The following is a 15,880-nucleotide window of genomic DNA, read 5'->3' on the forward strand; positions in this document are numbered from 1 at the left end:
GTGAGCGTTCCCACGCCGTCACGGCCCGTCCTCCGCCCACTGATTAGGGCTAGATGATTGTGTCCCAGGCTGGGACTCCCAGCTGGCTTTATAAGGTGACGGTCGGCCGTGTTTATTAGCTGTCAGTCTCTCTCTGCCACACGTCCCACGGCCAGGAGTTATTCCTCCCGCATTGAGGCGATCATCATACACAAAGCTGTCCCTCGGGTGACAGCGTGTTGGTCCGCACTTCAGTGCAGGTATGTTTTCTATACGTTGCTGTTACAATCGCCTGCACTTAATGGCTAACGGTGAACTTGACTGTGAGCGCTTGTTATGTTTTAGCCTCGGAGCTACTCACCCCTTCCTGGGTCCTGCTTAGCGTGTTGTGAAGCAACACCACGCTACCTAACCTAGGTTGGTGTTCCATCCCTTCCGCAGTATTTATATTAATTCGGTGTCAGTGATGCCATGGGAGTATAAACATGGGCTCTTGTCGTTTACAGTTATACTTCTTTACCTGGCTACCGCTGCAGTGAGTACAACGCCGGTGCACGTTGGTCTCATTAACGCGGGTGAGTTTGTGTGTCTCGCTGTTCCTGCCTCAGTGACTAGTAGTATTTAAGAGTAGTATTTTAATACAGCCGTTGTGCTTTCAGGGCTGGCACCACACCTGCTGCTTTGCTGTACCTAACCATTCCACCCACACTCGGACCGCAGTAAATACAGTGCATGTGTTTAGAGTTACGAGACCTGGTAAGGCGATACTTTTGGTTGTGTTGCCTAGTATTATGATTTCTGTTCTGTATTATTATTGAGCGCGCAAGTAATCATTTCGCTTGGTCTCTTCTAAGTGAAGCCAAGTTTTCTTCAACCGTAACCGTAAGTCTGTGCCTGGTTTGCTGGGACTAGTTACAAGTTACAACATTACGTCATATACACACCATGTACTCTGGTCCCAGTTCTCAACGATGACGTAATGTTGTAACTGGTCCCAGCAAACCAGGCACAGACTTACGGTTGGAAAAAACTTGGCTTCACTTTTTGGAACCAAGTAACCACAGTATACTGCTAATCAAATTACAACTACATACTCTGTATGTAGTTGTAATTTGTAAATCTGTGCCTGGTCTGCTGGGACCAGACTACACAGATGACCATATCTCTTACGTCATCACTGAGAGCTAGTCATACATACCGGTATACATTAATGTGATTTGTAATTTGTAAATCTGTGCCTGGTCTGCTGGGACCAGACTACACAGATGACCATATCTCTTACGTCATCACTCAGAGCTAGTCATACATACACCATGTACTATGGTTAATTAGTATTAATATCACTATAGTACAAAATGAAATGCATTTAAAACAATTGACAATTTACAATAAGTAACAAAATAATTATACTGTATAATATATTTTAATTCAGTTTATATACCTTTCTTTTCATCACATATCAATGATTCATTTTTCTGTAAAAAAGTAGTTGGGTAGCAAATAGTTACACGTAATGATTATACATTTCAAACGTTCCTTCAGAGAGATACTGAGATGTGATAGTTTCCAGCGGTCGAAAGTACTTGCGCGCTCTGCTTGCGCACTAGTAGGCCATTTATGGCCTACTAGTGTGCAACAAGCAAGTATGCACTCGGTAGAGTGCAGTTCTAGTTATCATATATTATGCCGCATGAAATGGTGACTGTTGGGCATTATTTGGGATATATTGTAATAGGGTATATTGATATACAGTAGAGTTCAGCTGTTTGGTCAATGCATAATGGATGTAGCTATTCTGTGCACATTACTGACTCTGGTTTGTCCATAGGTTCAAGTTGAAACGGCCCTGTAAAGGACTGTTGTCCCTTTTCCTTGTTGTTTTATTAATGCTGTATTTTGTGAAACAACCATTCTTCCACATTTTATAAGTCATCTCAACTGCTACTTTTAACTACTTTTGATATACAAATAAAAGCCTTTTGTACCATATTTATAAATAAAACTATTATGCTTGTACCATACTTCTGTATCCTGTCCGATCTATTTATTTAGCAGGTGTTACATAAGCATCAAAGCAATATTTTAAACATAAACCTGCGACGGGAACAGTTCCTATGTAGTAAAAGATTATATGAAATAAAATATTTAACTGGTTTATATTTTACAATTTTAGTTATAGATGGCAAGTATAATGTTAAGAAATATTTGTCTTATTAGCCAGAGATCCTTTTAAAATGTTTCTATTACTGTGAGTGATATGGTCAGCTTCTGATGTCTTTCTTTCTAGATGTAGATGGAGATGACCGTAGATGCTGCTGGAACACTGAACCTGGTCTCCTGTGTGAACCACCCCATCCTGGCTGGCAGGCTGCTAAGATGTCCATGTGGACATTATGAGTGTTTGTATTGAGAGAAGCATGGCTGAAGAGCTTTGCATATCAGTCGTTTCTTGCTGCTGCCAAAGTCAAATTGTGATATCTGTAGTGTTTAGTTCATGGCCGTTATGAGATGTAGATATAAGTACATTCTGGGTGTTGGTCGTTCACAAAACAAACAAACAAAATGCTGCACAAAATGCCACAAACTCACTCAAAGCTTCACACAAATCAAGGGATGTCCGACAGTCAGTGTTGGATATTGTCCAACTCCTAATTGCCGATATATATATATATATATATATATATATATATATGCAGGCTTTTTCCAGTGGTGGAAACGTAACTCAAACTTTTTACTTAAATAAAAGTAGGCTATAAATACTGCAATATAGAAATACTCTGTTACAAGTAAATTCAACATGTACTCGAGTAAAGGTACAAAGGTTTTGGTATAAAATGTACTTCAAATACCAAAAGTAATTATTAATAATTACTCATTATGCAAAATGTCTCATCTAAAATGATCTAATCTCTCATCTCAAGTTTTCAAATGTATAAAAATATTTTGAAAATAGCAGATCTACAAGCTCACACGTGTCGTATTGTGAGCTTGTAGATGTTTTTAATGTAAAACAATTAATAAAGTAAAATTAAGGGTTAGGGTTATTAATTTTTAATGCCTTTATTGGCCGATAATATCGGACATCCCTAACAAACATATATCAAACGTGTCAATACATTTCAAAGAATGCCACAAGTGGCACTAAAACTTCACCAATAAATAAAGAAACATCCACATGTTCCATAAATTAAATGCCACAAAGGTTTGACAAACATGCCGAAAAAATGAAGAAATTACAAAAAATACGTTTCATAAACATCTTCTGCCGTATGTCCATAGAACTTCAGCTCTGTTGCAGCAAGCCAGTACAATGTGTCATTGTCTAGGTCACCTAAGCCACGATCACCATTCGGTGGCCGGTATTTGGGGCAAATGGTCATTACGGGTTCCACAGTCTGTAGTGGATCCTCGCATTCACAGTGGGCACTGTCCGAGATGTCCCACTTCTGCTTTGAGGGTTGTCCACTCCTTGCAGGGGAGGTGCTGGCAAAGAACATATTTGGGGTCCTCAATGTATTCCACTGGTCCTGTCTTGCCTTCACCCAGGATGCCTTGGAGGTGTCAGCTGGTGTTGTGTGGAGCAGTTCCTCGGCCTGTGTGGCAAAGGGGCACCGTAACTTGAGGCACGTGTGCTGTGGCAAAGGTCGCCGTGACTTGGTGTGTGTTGTGTGCTGTGGTGTCTCTGACGACCTTGTGGAGGAGATGGCTGGGATTCACTCAGCTGTGCCTTCCCGGTGAGGGCCAGCGTGGCTGCTTCTCGTCTGACCTCTGTTGGAGTGATTCCAGCGAGAACAGGCAGGCAGTTTGGGGTGGCCCCTGTGTTGAGGGCAGCATCGAGCTACGGCTCCAGACTGGGGCACAGTACTCGGGTCGTCTGCATAGCCATACTTCATTGATGTTGTTGCAGGGAGGTTGTGGATGTAGCTGTTAGTGTTGAACAGCAGTTACTGGTGTGGAAACCGAAAAGCTTCACAAACATGCCAAAAAAATCTAGTTTTTAACCTTTTTAATCTAGTTTATTTTCAAATAAATTTGTTTTTACTTCTGTTTTGTGAAGCAACTTTGGGTACCTTGAAAAGTGCTATATAAATTGTATGCATTATAAAAAAACAGACAGACACAGCAATTGTCGCCACACAGACATCACAAATTCCTATTGGCGGCAGCAACAAGTGAGTGATGTGTAAAGCCATTCATAGACTATAACCACCATGTTTTCATTCCAGATGCTGCGAGGCTCAACCGGAGCCCCTACAGGTGGACATCTGCAGTTCTCGCTGTCCATGGATGAATCTGCATGTGGGGCTCTGAAGGCGGCTCAAAGTAAGAAACCACTTAGACTTTTCTATTACTGCGAGTGGTATGGTCGGCTTCTGTTTTAAATGTTCTCTATACATTTTGTGTATGATGTGAAAGGACAATGTACATATATCTGGCTCTTGGTCACTTTAATTCATCTTTCGTTCTTTCTTTCTTAGGGTGGATGGGTCGTGGACGTCGTGGAAGGACAGAGATCCGTTCCAAAGCTCCCTCCCGGGGGTTTCCTCTGAGGACTTCTGATGAGCTGTGAGTAGGAATATTTCTTGTTTGGATGGATATCTGTTGTACTGTTATGGTACGAAGTATAGCATGGCAGTATGATTCCTCCTAGTGGCACTGGTTGAATGTCTGTCAGCTCTCCAAGCTAATCAAAGTCTTAATGACACTTTTTTAACCACTTCAACCCCAGCATCTCTATTCTGGGGGGAGCGTTCAGCCAAATTAGCAGATCTACAAGCTCACACCGCGTTGCAACGTGTTGTGAGCTTGTATCTGCTATGTTTGCAAATCAATTTGTGTAGAGTGAAATCGGTGCATATACCAAATGCTCTCTTTAAAGGTCTGTTTTATTAAATCTATAGAGGGTTTAAGTGGTTCTGAATATGCAGCTCAACAAAAGCTAATTTGGTCTTTATTTCTTTCTTTCTTAGGACGGAGATCTGTGTAGATGCCGGAGGACTTCGGACCTGGGCCTGCCCGGTGAGGAACCGCACAGTAAGAACCGCTCTAGGCCTTTCACTATTATGAGGTTTCTTTTTACTGGACGATTATTGTCGCTCAAATAAATTGCAATTAAATATTTAAGTGTGGCCCGGATGGTTAGCTCAACTGTCTGGGCACCTATGCTGCCAAGCCAGCCGGATGGCGTGCTGCGGGTTCGACTCCCGACGGCCTTTGCCGCGTGTCACTCCCCATCTCTTTCCCCCTTTCCTGTCTATATACTGTTCACTATCAGTAGTAGTAAGGCATAAAAAGCCCCAAAACCAAAAAACAATTTAGGCAGTTCTCACATCCAGAGTGACTTACAGTAAGCAACAACACATAGTAATACATCAAATTCATAAACAATTGTCATCAAGAATAAGAAGTATAGACTATTGGCAGCAACAACAAGGGAGTGATGTGCAAAGCTCTTTTCTATGAAGCCATAAATTCAGTTCAGTTTCAGTTTATTTTCGGAAGGAGGACATGCATTCATACATTGCACACAGATTCCAACATTTTTCATTTTCTTTTTCTTTTTTCTTTTCATATGTTTTTTATAGTGTCCATAGGTCCTGTCCGTTCCGAAAAAGGGTTAGGGAGAAGCCATAGGCTTGTCGGGCCCTACCCCTGGGTAGACTATAACCGCCATGTCTTTCTTCCAGATGTACTGCAGGTCTCCCGCTGTCCAGGAATCTGCATTCCTCTGAAGACGACTCAAAGTAAGACCCTGTAGGCCTGTCAAAAAGAACCCTAACTGAAAAGGTTATTACTGTAAGTGATATGTTTAGCTTCCGTTTAAATGTTCTCTATAAATTAAAAGTTTGATGTACTAGGATGTATATATGTTGTGACGGGATAGAATATATATCTGGCTCTTGGTCACTCTAATCAATCTTTCTTTGTTAGGATGAAGATCGCGGTAGACGTCGCTGGAACGCGGCTGCTGGACAGGGAGTGCACACACACACACACACACACACACACACACACACACACACAGAGAAAGGCTAATTTGGTGTGTTTTTTTTTTCTTTGTTAGACTGGAGATATCGATAGGCGATCTGATGTTCCAAAGACCCCCCCCCCCCCCCCCCCCCCCGGGGGCTTCCTCAGAGGACTCTGATGAGCTGTGAGTAGGAATAGTTCTTGCTTGTTTCTGAGGATGGATAACTGCTTTTGTACTGTTATGATACGAAGAATGGCATCATTTACAGTAATCCAAATGTTTTAAATATTTTAGGATAAATCTAAATGACTCTGCACAATAGTTTGAGAGTCAATATCTCATATCATGAGCTTGCCTCTTGGTCTTTGTAACAACTTGAATAATGTGTTGATGCCTCCTAGTGGCACTCTGGTTGAATGTCTGTCAGCTTTCCAAGCTAATCAAAGTCTTAATGACACTTTTGTTAACAACTTCAACCCCAGCATCCCTATTCCGTTCAGCAAAAATAGCAGATCTACAAGCTCACACTGCAATGTGTTGTGAGCTTGTAGAGCTAATGGTTTCTTTCTTTCTCTCTCAGGATGGAGATCATAGACACAGCTGGAGCCTCTCGAGATGGAGATCTGCAGGTCTGTCCATGGATGGGAGGACGGAGGACGGAGGACGGAGATCTGGGTAGACGCTGGAGGACTTCGGACCTGGGCCTGGATGGATGGGAGGACGGAGGACGGAGATCTGGGTAGACGCTGGAGGACTTCGGACCTGGGCCTGGATGGATGGGAGGACGGAGGACAGATCTGGGTAGACGCTGGAGGACTTCGGACCTGGGCCTGGATGGATGGGAGGACGGAGGACAGATCTGGGTAGACGCTGGAGGACTTCGGACCTGGGCCTTCCCGGTGAGGAACTCAACGGTACGAACCGCTTTAGGGTTAGGGCTTTTTTAGGCTTCGTAAAAAGCCAATAATCGTCCGTTGCTGATAATTGGTCGATCCCTATTCTTAAACGTTACTGTAAGTGCATGTGTATGTTGTGACAGGACACGCACACACACACACACACACACACAGCAAAGCTAATTTAGGGTGTGTGTCTTTCGTTCTTTGTTAGAATGGAGATCTCAGCCGATGCCCGAGATGCCCCGGGTGTTTCCGCTGAGGACTTCTGGGAGGCTCGGACGGAGCTAGAAGGTTCGGTAGACGCCACTGGAACCTGTTTAGGCCTGTCAGAATTTAAGGTTTTATAATGGTTTTATAATTTTTAATTGTCGCTCAAATAAATTACAAGTAACAATTTAATTGCGTCATACTAACATTCTAAATAAAACTTTGGCTTTTGTAGGCTTTGTAAACAAAAAGCTGCACATGGCATAATTCAATAACTTTATACACTAAAAAAAAAGAAGTAAATTACAAAGTGACACATTTAGAGCTTGTAGATCGGTTGCTTGCATTATTTCTTTAAAATATTTGACACTATATGAACATTTTCAACATGGAGACGATTATGACTAATCTCTAAAAAAAGTATCTCAAATACTTGGCGATTAGGTAATTGTGACAGGCCTAAATCCTGCTAGTTGTGTTTTTTTATATCATGTTCTGTAATCAGTTACGGTTGACTATATACTTTTTTTTTAGGAACAAGATCATCATGCCGGTGAAGAGCACGTTTCTAGCCGATGGCGCAACTATTTCTGATCACCTTTGGAGTTGCATCACAGCAAGGTAACTATACAACACACGCACACACACTATGATCATGACATGACATCAGCTTGTGACTGCAACTTGTTCCTGTTCGCAGATGACTCTGCACTGCTAGTCTCGGACAGGAACAAACTGCAGGTTGAAAAGGCCCTCAGCTCTGAACTCGGTAGAATCTGCACCTGGCTCGCTGATAACAAACTATCTTTACACCTGGGAAAAACTGAATCCATTCTCTTTGGATCTAATAGTAATCTCAGCAAGGCAAATGGCTTCTTGGTTAGAGTTGGTGACAATGTTATCACACGTAAAGATGAAATTACCTAGGTTCCATCCTGGAGGCTAATCTTTCCGGTGATAAAATGGCCACCAACGTAATCAAAAAAGTCAACCAAAGAACAAGATTCCTTTACAGGATCTCCTCACTGGTCAACAAAAACACCTTGAAGACCTTAACAGGAGCCCTCGTACAAGGTTTCTTTGACTATGCATGCACCTCCTGGTACCACAGCACCTCAAAGGCCCTCAAAACTAGGCTCCAGACTTCCCAAAACAGACTGGTCAAGCTCCTACTTGGCCTCAACCCCCGAACCTACCTCACTCCTGCCCACTTTGACAGGCTGGAATGGCTTGGGGTCGACGACAGAGTACAGCATCTTGCAATGGGTCTGGTCCACAAGATTCGATACAACCACCAAGATACCCATGTACCTGTCTAGATACTTCCTTAATGTTAACACAGTCCACACCCACAACACCAGAGGGAGTGCAACGAACCATGTACAACCCAGATTCGGCACAAACAAGGGACTAAATTATTTTCACTCCTATGCCACCAAAATGTGGAACGCCCTACCAACAGTCATTAAGACATGTGAATCCCTTGACTCCCTTTTTCCCCTCACTGTATAAGTTTATTTTCCCTTTTTACCTCTATGATGAATTCCTGTTCTGTTCTTTGACTATATAGAAGTGTCTTATTTGTACGTCTCTAAATGTTTTGATGAATTGAACATGGTGGACCCTCTTGTAAACAAGTGTAATGCTTAATTGGGTCGTCCACTTACAGTTAACAGTCTTTGTATTGAGTTTGTGCTTGACATGTACTGTAATTCTGCAAACTGTTAATAAATATTTCAATCAATTGTTTTATGAACAAAGTAGTAATGAGCATTTCTTTCTTTTCTTTAGGACGTTGCTGGTCTCCTGTGTGGCTCCATCTGGAGGTCACCAGGGTTCTGAGTCACTCAGATCCTGACTGGTAGTGGTGATATGTAGATGTGATCAATCAGGGCTCTAAACAATAAAATAATAAAAAAATATAAATAAGTAGATAATAATATAAAGAAATGGATAAAACGAACGATAAAAAAATTGATTATAGTAAAATAAAAGTAAATTAAAATTAGTAATACATAAAATAAAATTAGTAATAGCATAGTAATGGATAAAATAAATATAATTAGTAATATAGACAATAATACATGAAATAAATTAAATTATCAATATAGTAATGCATAAAATTAGTAATGACAGTAATACATAAAATAAATAAATGCATAAAAAATAAAATTAGTAATAACATAATACATAAAACAAATACAATTTGTAATGCATGAAGTAAAATTAGTAATAACATAGTAATACATCAAATAAATACAATTGGTAATATAGTTATACATAAAATTAGTAATAACATAGTAATATATAAAATACAATTAATACATAAAATAAATTCAATTACTTTGTGTTGTTGTTATAGAATGACTTAAAAAAAACGAACAAAAAATATCAATCACATCTACATATCACAACCAGGCTATATTGCCAGCAGGCAGGTGGACTGTAGACTCACTACAGCTGTCACAATGTGGTATACTTTGTTTTGACCCAACTGGCCTCCAAGGAGAGGCGAGCATGGAGCCGGACATCTGATGATACACGAGAGAAGACGCCATAGTCAAATCTGTTTCATGTTGTTTGTAATTTATGCATGATGCCATATATCTGTAAATATTCATTCTTTTCTTGTTAATAAATTATTGCATTTATACCCAGGTGTCTGTTATGTGTCCATTACCCTTAGATCGCGCCGCCGCGGATTTATTTATTTCCCAAATGGTCTAAAAATGAGTTATTTAGCATACTTTCACCAATGAATTAGCCTATACACAGACAACCACACACACACTACACACACAATAGCCTTCTATATAATGCGCACATATATTATATATATTTAAAAAAATACCCAGCATAATTTTTGGGAAGGCTAAGCCTTCCCTATAGCCTTACACACCCGCCGCCTATGGGCACTGTACTGTAGGCATATAATACCTGGCTAGGTGAAAACAAAAGAAACCTGATTAGCATTTGAGTACTTTTAACACCTCTGAACAGCCGGCGGAGAGGTTCACATTTTCGGAATTATGCGACAGTCACAGAGGGTCAATAATTCCCAGAAAACCTGTAATGTTAAAATAAAATGTCCACGAAAATCTTCATGGGCGCTAAAAGGGGCTATTTAATTCTTCATGGGGGCTACAGCCCCATAGCCCCCACAGACTCGACGTCGTTGGTTTAGTACTTTAGTTGTAGTTATCGTACAGGTATACGAGTAAAAGGTATTTTTGTGTGGCTTCCTTCAGACAATGTACAGTTCCATACAGTTATATGTGTCACAGTCATAGGAAGTGTCATGGAAGTTTAACCTAATGCAATGTCTCCATCTAGTGGTCAGACATGTAAAGTGCACTGATGGAATCTCCCCAGCTGTTCAACAACTGTAACACATGCAAGCTAGTCAGCTTGTATTAGAACTAGGGGTGCACGATTATGGAATGATGGGTCATATCTGCCGATACCGATTCAGATATTATACAGAGGACCACAATGGAAACAAGCCTATAGGCCCTATAGGGGCTTATTCACTCAATCAATAAATAGCCTATACTCTTTTCCAAGTGTCTGTTTTCACAATTGAATGAGATGAGTGTGATGATCATTATCTATTATCTTTAACCACAAGGTGTCAGTGTCTGTGTCAGTAGTGAAATCCATATAAGTGCACACAGAGACAGGAAGTCAGATCAGATAGAGTTCATGTCAAGGACAAACATTTGTATCCACACTTTTCCTGGGCTGTGTGTGCTCCAGTTCCTGTCGATTTGATCCAATGAAAGCCAATGAAACTGGTCAGATGACCAATGATATCCAATGAAATCAACAGGAACTGGAGCACACACAGCCCAGGAAAAGTGTGGATACCCCTGTTTGATTGAATAAAGAAGCCTTGGAGTCAAAGTACTAGGTCATCATTGAATCAACAAACAGAACATGGTACCAGGAGTAAAAACTCAACTATAAAGCAAAGAAGAAATTGGTGCAAAGAAAGTAGCATTACTTCTTACAATGGCAGTCCCACAAGCTATTGAAGTGTACAATACGTTTGTCTATGACGAGCCGGATGACGAAAGTAAATTGGATAAAGTGCTCGAGAAGTTTGATGCACATTGCTCTCCAAAGAATAATGAGACATACGAGAGATATGTATTTCGTCTCCATGATACGGGACCAAATTGTTTTCACTGTGGAGGATAAGAAACTCGGGGAAAGGCTACTGAGGGAAACTGAGCTGACGTTGGATGGAGCAATAAGGATCTGTCATGCAAGTGAACTGTCCCAAATGCATGTAAAGACATTCAGTGAGATGGGGACATACTACGCAGCCAGCGTAAGTGACAGCGCTGTGTGCGTAATTTCAAGAGGAGGAAAAAGACGCACGCAGACACGCCCTGCACAGCAGCAAATGAGCAATGCAACATTCCACTGCAACACGGACCCAGACAGTGTCCAGCGTTTGGTAAGCAATGCTCTAACTGCCATATAAGAACCACTAAACAGTGTTTCTCAAAAGGAAAAGAGAGAAAGAAAGGGAAAACTGTAAATGTAGTGGATGATGACAGTGATCAAAGTGATGATTTGAGTGACACATTTTTCGTTGGCATGGTGAACTGTGAAGATGAGCCTGTAAAAGAGGTTAATGCCATTAAGCAAGATAAATGGACAGCACCACTGCAGATAAATGGAACTTTGGTCACTATATGAAACTATAGACACTGGTGCAAAGGCAAATTTAATCAGCATGTCAGATGTCAAAGAAATAAAATTAAACACAAATTAAATGTTTTTTTTCCCTACTTTGTAAGATTCTACATCATACTAGACACTTTGATTTATATTGAACTCATTGATGAATTTTTACATTTTTCATTTGTTTTATTTTTTTTTGCTGGAGAAAACCGATAAAATACCGATATGGCCCATTCCGATTATCCTACCGATTATATTGTGCATCACTATAGAACTGCAACACTGTCTTTCAAATATGTACATTTGTGTGACAATAAACTGAAGTTAAAAGTTAGTTTTTTCAGAACTGCTGAAACCTTCACCCACGTTCCCAAAACACAAAACAAACTCTTCTGTCGACATCAACCTCAAAACCAAGTCCAAGCCCATACTGTACATCCAAAAAGAAAAGTCCTCTCTGATTGCATAAACAATGTTAGACACATATTTAGACAGCTGACACCTTCATTGTTGACCTGGTATCCTCCTGTAGTTGATATAGTTTATATTATTTAGAATCCATCTTGGTTTACCTGCATGTGAAGATTCATAATTATGGCTTTATTTGATTTCACTCATTTTGTTTTAAAACTATAAAAATATAGACAGCGGTTGCAATGTCACAGTCTGACAGCAGGTGGTGCAGTGGAGCAGTGTCACAATATTCTACAATGATCAGTCTACAAAGCTTTCCTCTCTTCTCCTCTCCTCCTCCCTTCCCGCCTGTTTATTATATTTAGGGATTCTAAACAGCCTCACGGAGGGCAACAGTTGATATTCATCATTTAAAACATGTAAGGGGTCAGAGGAGATACTCTTCGCCAGTCTAAGCATGCTCTTGGTCTGGTAATAAAAACAATTACAGTGCAGAAGAGAAAAGGGTTCAAGGTGTTTTATTGTCACATAGGGCAGCGGTGGCCTAAGGGTTAGAGGAGCGCCCTTGTTGCCGAAAGGTTGCCGGTTCGATTCCCTGGACGGGTAGGAAAAAATCTGGGTGGGGAAGTGATTGTCATCACTCACCCAACACCGCTGAAGTGCCCTTGAGCAAGGCACTGGACCCCCAACTGCTCCCCCTGGAGCTGCTTAGTGGCCAACAGTATAAGACTGTGGTTGTACTGGTCAGCTCCCAGGTTTTAATGTGTGTGTGCGCGTGTGTGTGTGTGTCTGTCGGTGTGTTTCTATGTGCAGGGCGTTGCTGAAAATGAGCAACTGTGTTCATCTACTTCCCTGGGTAAATAAAGAATGTATATAGATGTACAGGTACAGCATTGTGAAAAACGTTCATGTGTTGGCGGTTCGAATCCCGGCTCCTCCTCCTGTCTACATGTCAAAGTGTCCTTGAGCAAGACACTGAACCCCAAATTGCTCCTGATGTGCTGGTTGGTGCCTTGCATGGCTTCCGCTGCCATCGGTGTATGAACTATGAATGGGTGTGTGCATGGGTGAATGTAATGCACAATCTATGTAAAGCACCTTGGATAAAGGCTCTGTGTGTGTGTGTGTGTGTGTGTGTGTGTGTGTGTGTGTGTGTGTGTGTGTCCATCCGCCCACATTTGAATTATCCTCTTTCTATCCCACAATAATGCTATTTGAACTGGGTCTACATAAAATGCTAACATATCAAATCTAATAAAATGCTAAATTAAAACTCTAAATGGCACAAGTGTATATCCTTTGCATAAACCTGAGTATAGAAGTACTTTGGTTGGTACTCTCTTCCACTGAGTAGAAAGACTTTGGTTGGTACTCTCTTCCACTGAATAGAAGTACTTTGGTTGGTACTCTCTTCCACTGAGTAGAAGTACTCTCTTCCACTGCTCCTCTGGGTGAACTCTAGGCCGTCTGACTCAGGGCTGACCTTTGGGTGACCCCACCGGGCTGACCTTTGGGTGACCCCGCCGGGCTGAACCCCTGGGCGACCCTGCCGCGACCTCTCCGTGGTAATGATGTCATCAGTCTCATGGTAATGATGTCATCAGTCACATGGCTGTGAACGTTTGTTGTGATTTATTCATGTTCCAGGGTTGCTGGCTCCGCCCCCTCTGGCCCTTGAAGGGAGAATCTGATTGGTGAGTTAATGAAGACCTTTCATTATATGTTTAATGAATGGATGTCCTGTTGCCACGTCTGAATATTATCAGCAACTTTGGGCTTGGTTTCTTTCTGTAAAGTGGCCTAAATATTGGTGGCCTTTTTTGGGGCTTGTTTCTAAAGTGCAGTTGTTTATTTGGTCTTTTTTCTAAAGTGTAGTTGTTTATTTGGTCTTGTTTCTAAAGTGTAGTTGTTTATTTGGTCTTGTTTCTAAAGTGTAGTTGTTTATTTGGTCTTGTTTCTAAAGTGTAGTTGTTTATTTGGTCTTGTTTCTAAAGTGTAGTTGTTTATTTGGTCTTGTTTCTAAAGTGTAGTTGTTTATTTGGGCTTGTTTATAAAGTGTAGTTGTTTATTTGGGCTTGTTTCTAGTTGTCTAAGTGTAGGTGTACGCACACACACACACACACACACACACACACACACACACACACACACACACACACACACACACACACACACACACACACACACACACACACACACAAATAGCAGATCTAAGTCTGCCATTACAGGCAGTGTTGATTTTGTCGACTAAAACTAAGACTAAAAATGTTTGTCGGCTGCCTTTTTCCACTGACAAAACTAAATGGAAACTAAATGAAAACTAAGATGTGACGACTAAAACTATGAGTGCATATTAAATGCATACACTGACAATTGTAGATTAGGAAGGGACTAGTGGTGTCCCTCCTAAGTCAAGTCATTTTACACTTGCAGGTTGCATGCCATTACGACAGCATCAAGGCCCGACAAAATACATTTTAGTCGACTAAATCTACTGTAGATTTAGTCAACTAAAACTAGACTAGAACTAAAACATTCCAGGTGACTAAAATGTGACTGAAATTAAATTAAAACTAAATTGATTTTACGGACTGATCTCCCAAACGTGTCTTTATTCTTTCATCTTTATTCTCTGCGGTCATTTTCCTAGACAGCATACAGATACAATAATACAACATGAACAGTCTGACCATGGCCCTCCTGAACATGGTGGAAAACAGGAAGAACGTTGGAAAATAGCGATGGAGCTTGTTAATTGTTTATTGATAACGAGCACCGTATCGATCAGCGTTATCGAGCCGGGTTCTTATTGAGCATTTTCTATTATTTTGTGGAAAGACGGGAGATGATAAATTCTGAACAGAACCAGTATTTTACAACAGGGCCTTCCGTTTGTTACTTTACTAACAGACGGAAGGCAGTTGTGTGTACAGACAGTGACTTTAAATAAAAGCCTAATGTTGTTTACTCGGGCCGGGTCGATACCGGGTACTCGATAAGCCCAAAGCTTATTGATACCTTGTGTTTGTGTTTGAAGTCTGGATTTTAAAAAGAGTCCAACAGAGAAACAGGGAAGGCATACGGTCTGGAGCCTCGACCGAAAAGACACGACAAACCTTTCATCTTCAGCTGGGTGTCTGGGCCCGTTTGAGCAGCGGACCAAGGACCCCTAGATGAAGCAGGGACCCCCTTAGAGAGAGAGAGATGAAGCAGGGACCCCCTTAGAGAGAGAGAGATGAAGCAGGGACCCCCTTAGAGAGAGAGAGAGATGAAGCAGGGACCCCCTTAGAGAGAGAGAGATGAAGCAGGGACCCCCTTAGAGAAAGAGAGATGAAGCAGGGACCCCCTTAGAGAGAGAGAGATGAAGCAGGGACCCAGAGAGAGAGATGAAGCAGGGACCCCCTTAGAGAAAGAGAGATGAAGCAGGGACCCAGAGAGAGAGATGAAGCAGGGACCCCCTTAGAGAGAGAGAGATGAAGCAGGGACCCCCTTAGAGAGAGAGAGATGAAACAGGGACCCCCTTAGAGAGAGAGAGATGAAGCAGGGACCCCCTTAGAGAAAGAGAGATGAAGCAGGGACCCCCTTAGAGAGAGAGAGATGAAGCAGGGACCCAGAGAGAGGGATGAAGCAGGGACCCCCTTAGAGAAAGAGAGATGAAGCAGGGACCCAGAGAGAGAGATGAAGCAGGGACCCCCTTAGAGAGAGAGAGATGAAGCAG

At 41.5% G+C, this 15,880-nt stretch overlaps 1 protein-coding gene across 5 annotated transcripts; it reads left to right on the forward strand.

The window, feature by feature from the left end:
• The first annotated feature begins 106 nt into the window (after nucleotides 1-106).
• Nucleotides 107-9,408, forward strand: LOC308323685 (uncharacterized protein). 5 transcript variants are annotated; one of them, XR_013964833.1, is made up of 13 exons: nucleotides 107-239; nucleotides 325-396; nucleotides 486-554; nucleotides 639-735; nucleotides 2,267-4,302; nucleotides 4,458-4,545; nucleotides 4,950-5,013; nucleotides 5,667-5,723; nucleotides 5,911-6,133; nucleotides 6,531-6,864; nucleotides 7,061-7,187; nucleotides 7,591-7,677; nucleotides 8,848-9,408. XR_013964833.1 is itself a non-coding variant. In XM_080775467.1 (13 exons), exons 5-8 carry the CDS (start codon nucleotides 4,191-4,193, stop codon nucleotides 5,709-5,711), a joined length of 309 nt encoding a protein of 102 aa, XP_080631593.1. In that variant the 5' UTR covers nucleotides 107-239; nucleotides 325-396; nucleotides 486-554; nucleotides 639-735; nucleotides 2,267-4,190; the 3' UTR covers nucleotides 5,712-5,723; nucleotides 5,911-6,133; nucleotides 6,531-6,864; nucleotides 7,061-7,140; nucleotides 7,591-7,677; nucleotides 8,848-9,408. The 5 variants fall into 5 exon arrangements, 2 of the variants coding, with proteins under 2 accessions (XP_080631593.1, XP_080631594.1); XR_013964834.1 differs by having other exon boundaries at nucleotides 6,531-6,849; nucleotides 7,061-7,140; XM_080775467.1 differs by having other exon boundaries at nucleotides 7,061-7,140.
• Nucleotides 9,409-15,880: the final 6,472 nt, after the last annotated feature.

This window comes from Protomyctophum bolini (genome assembly GCF_963924005.1).
Source record: "Protomyctophum bolini genome assembly, chromosome: 11".
Classification (NCBI taxonomy): domain Eukaryota; kingdom Metazoa; phylum Chordata; class Actinopteri; order Myctophiformes; family Myctophidae; genus Protomyctophum; species Protomyctophum bolini.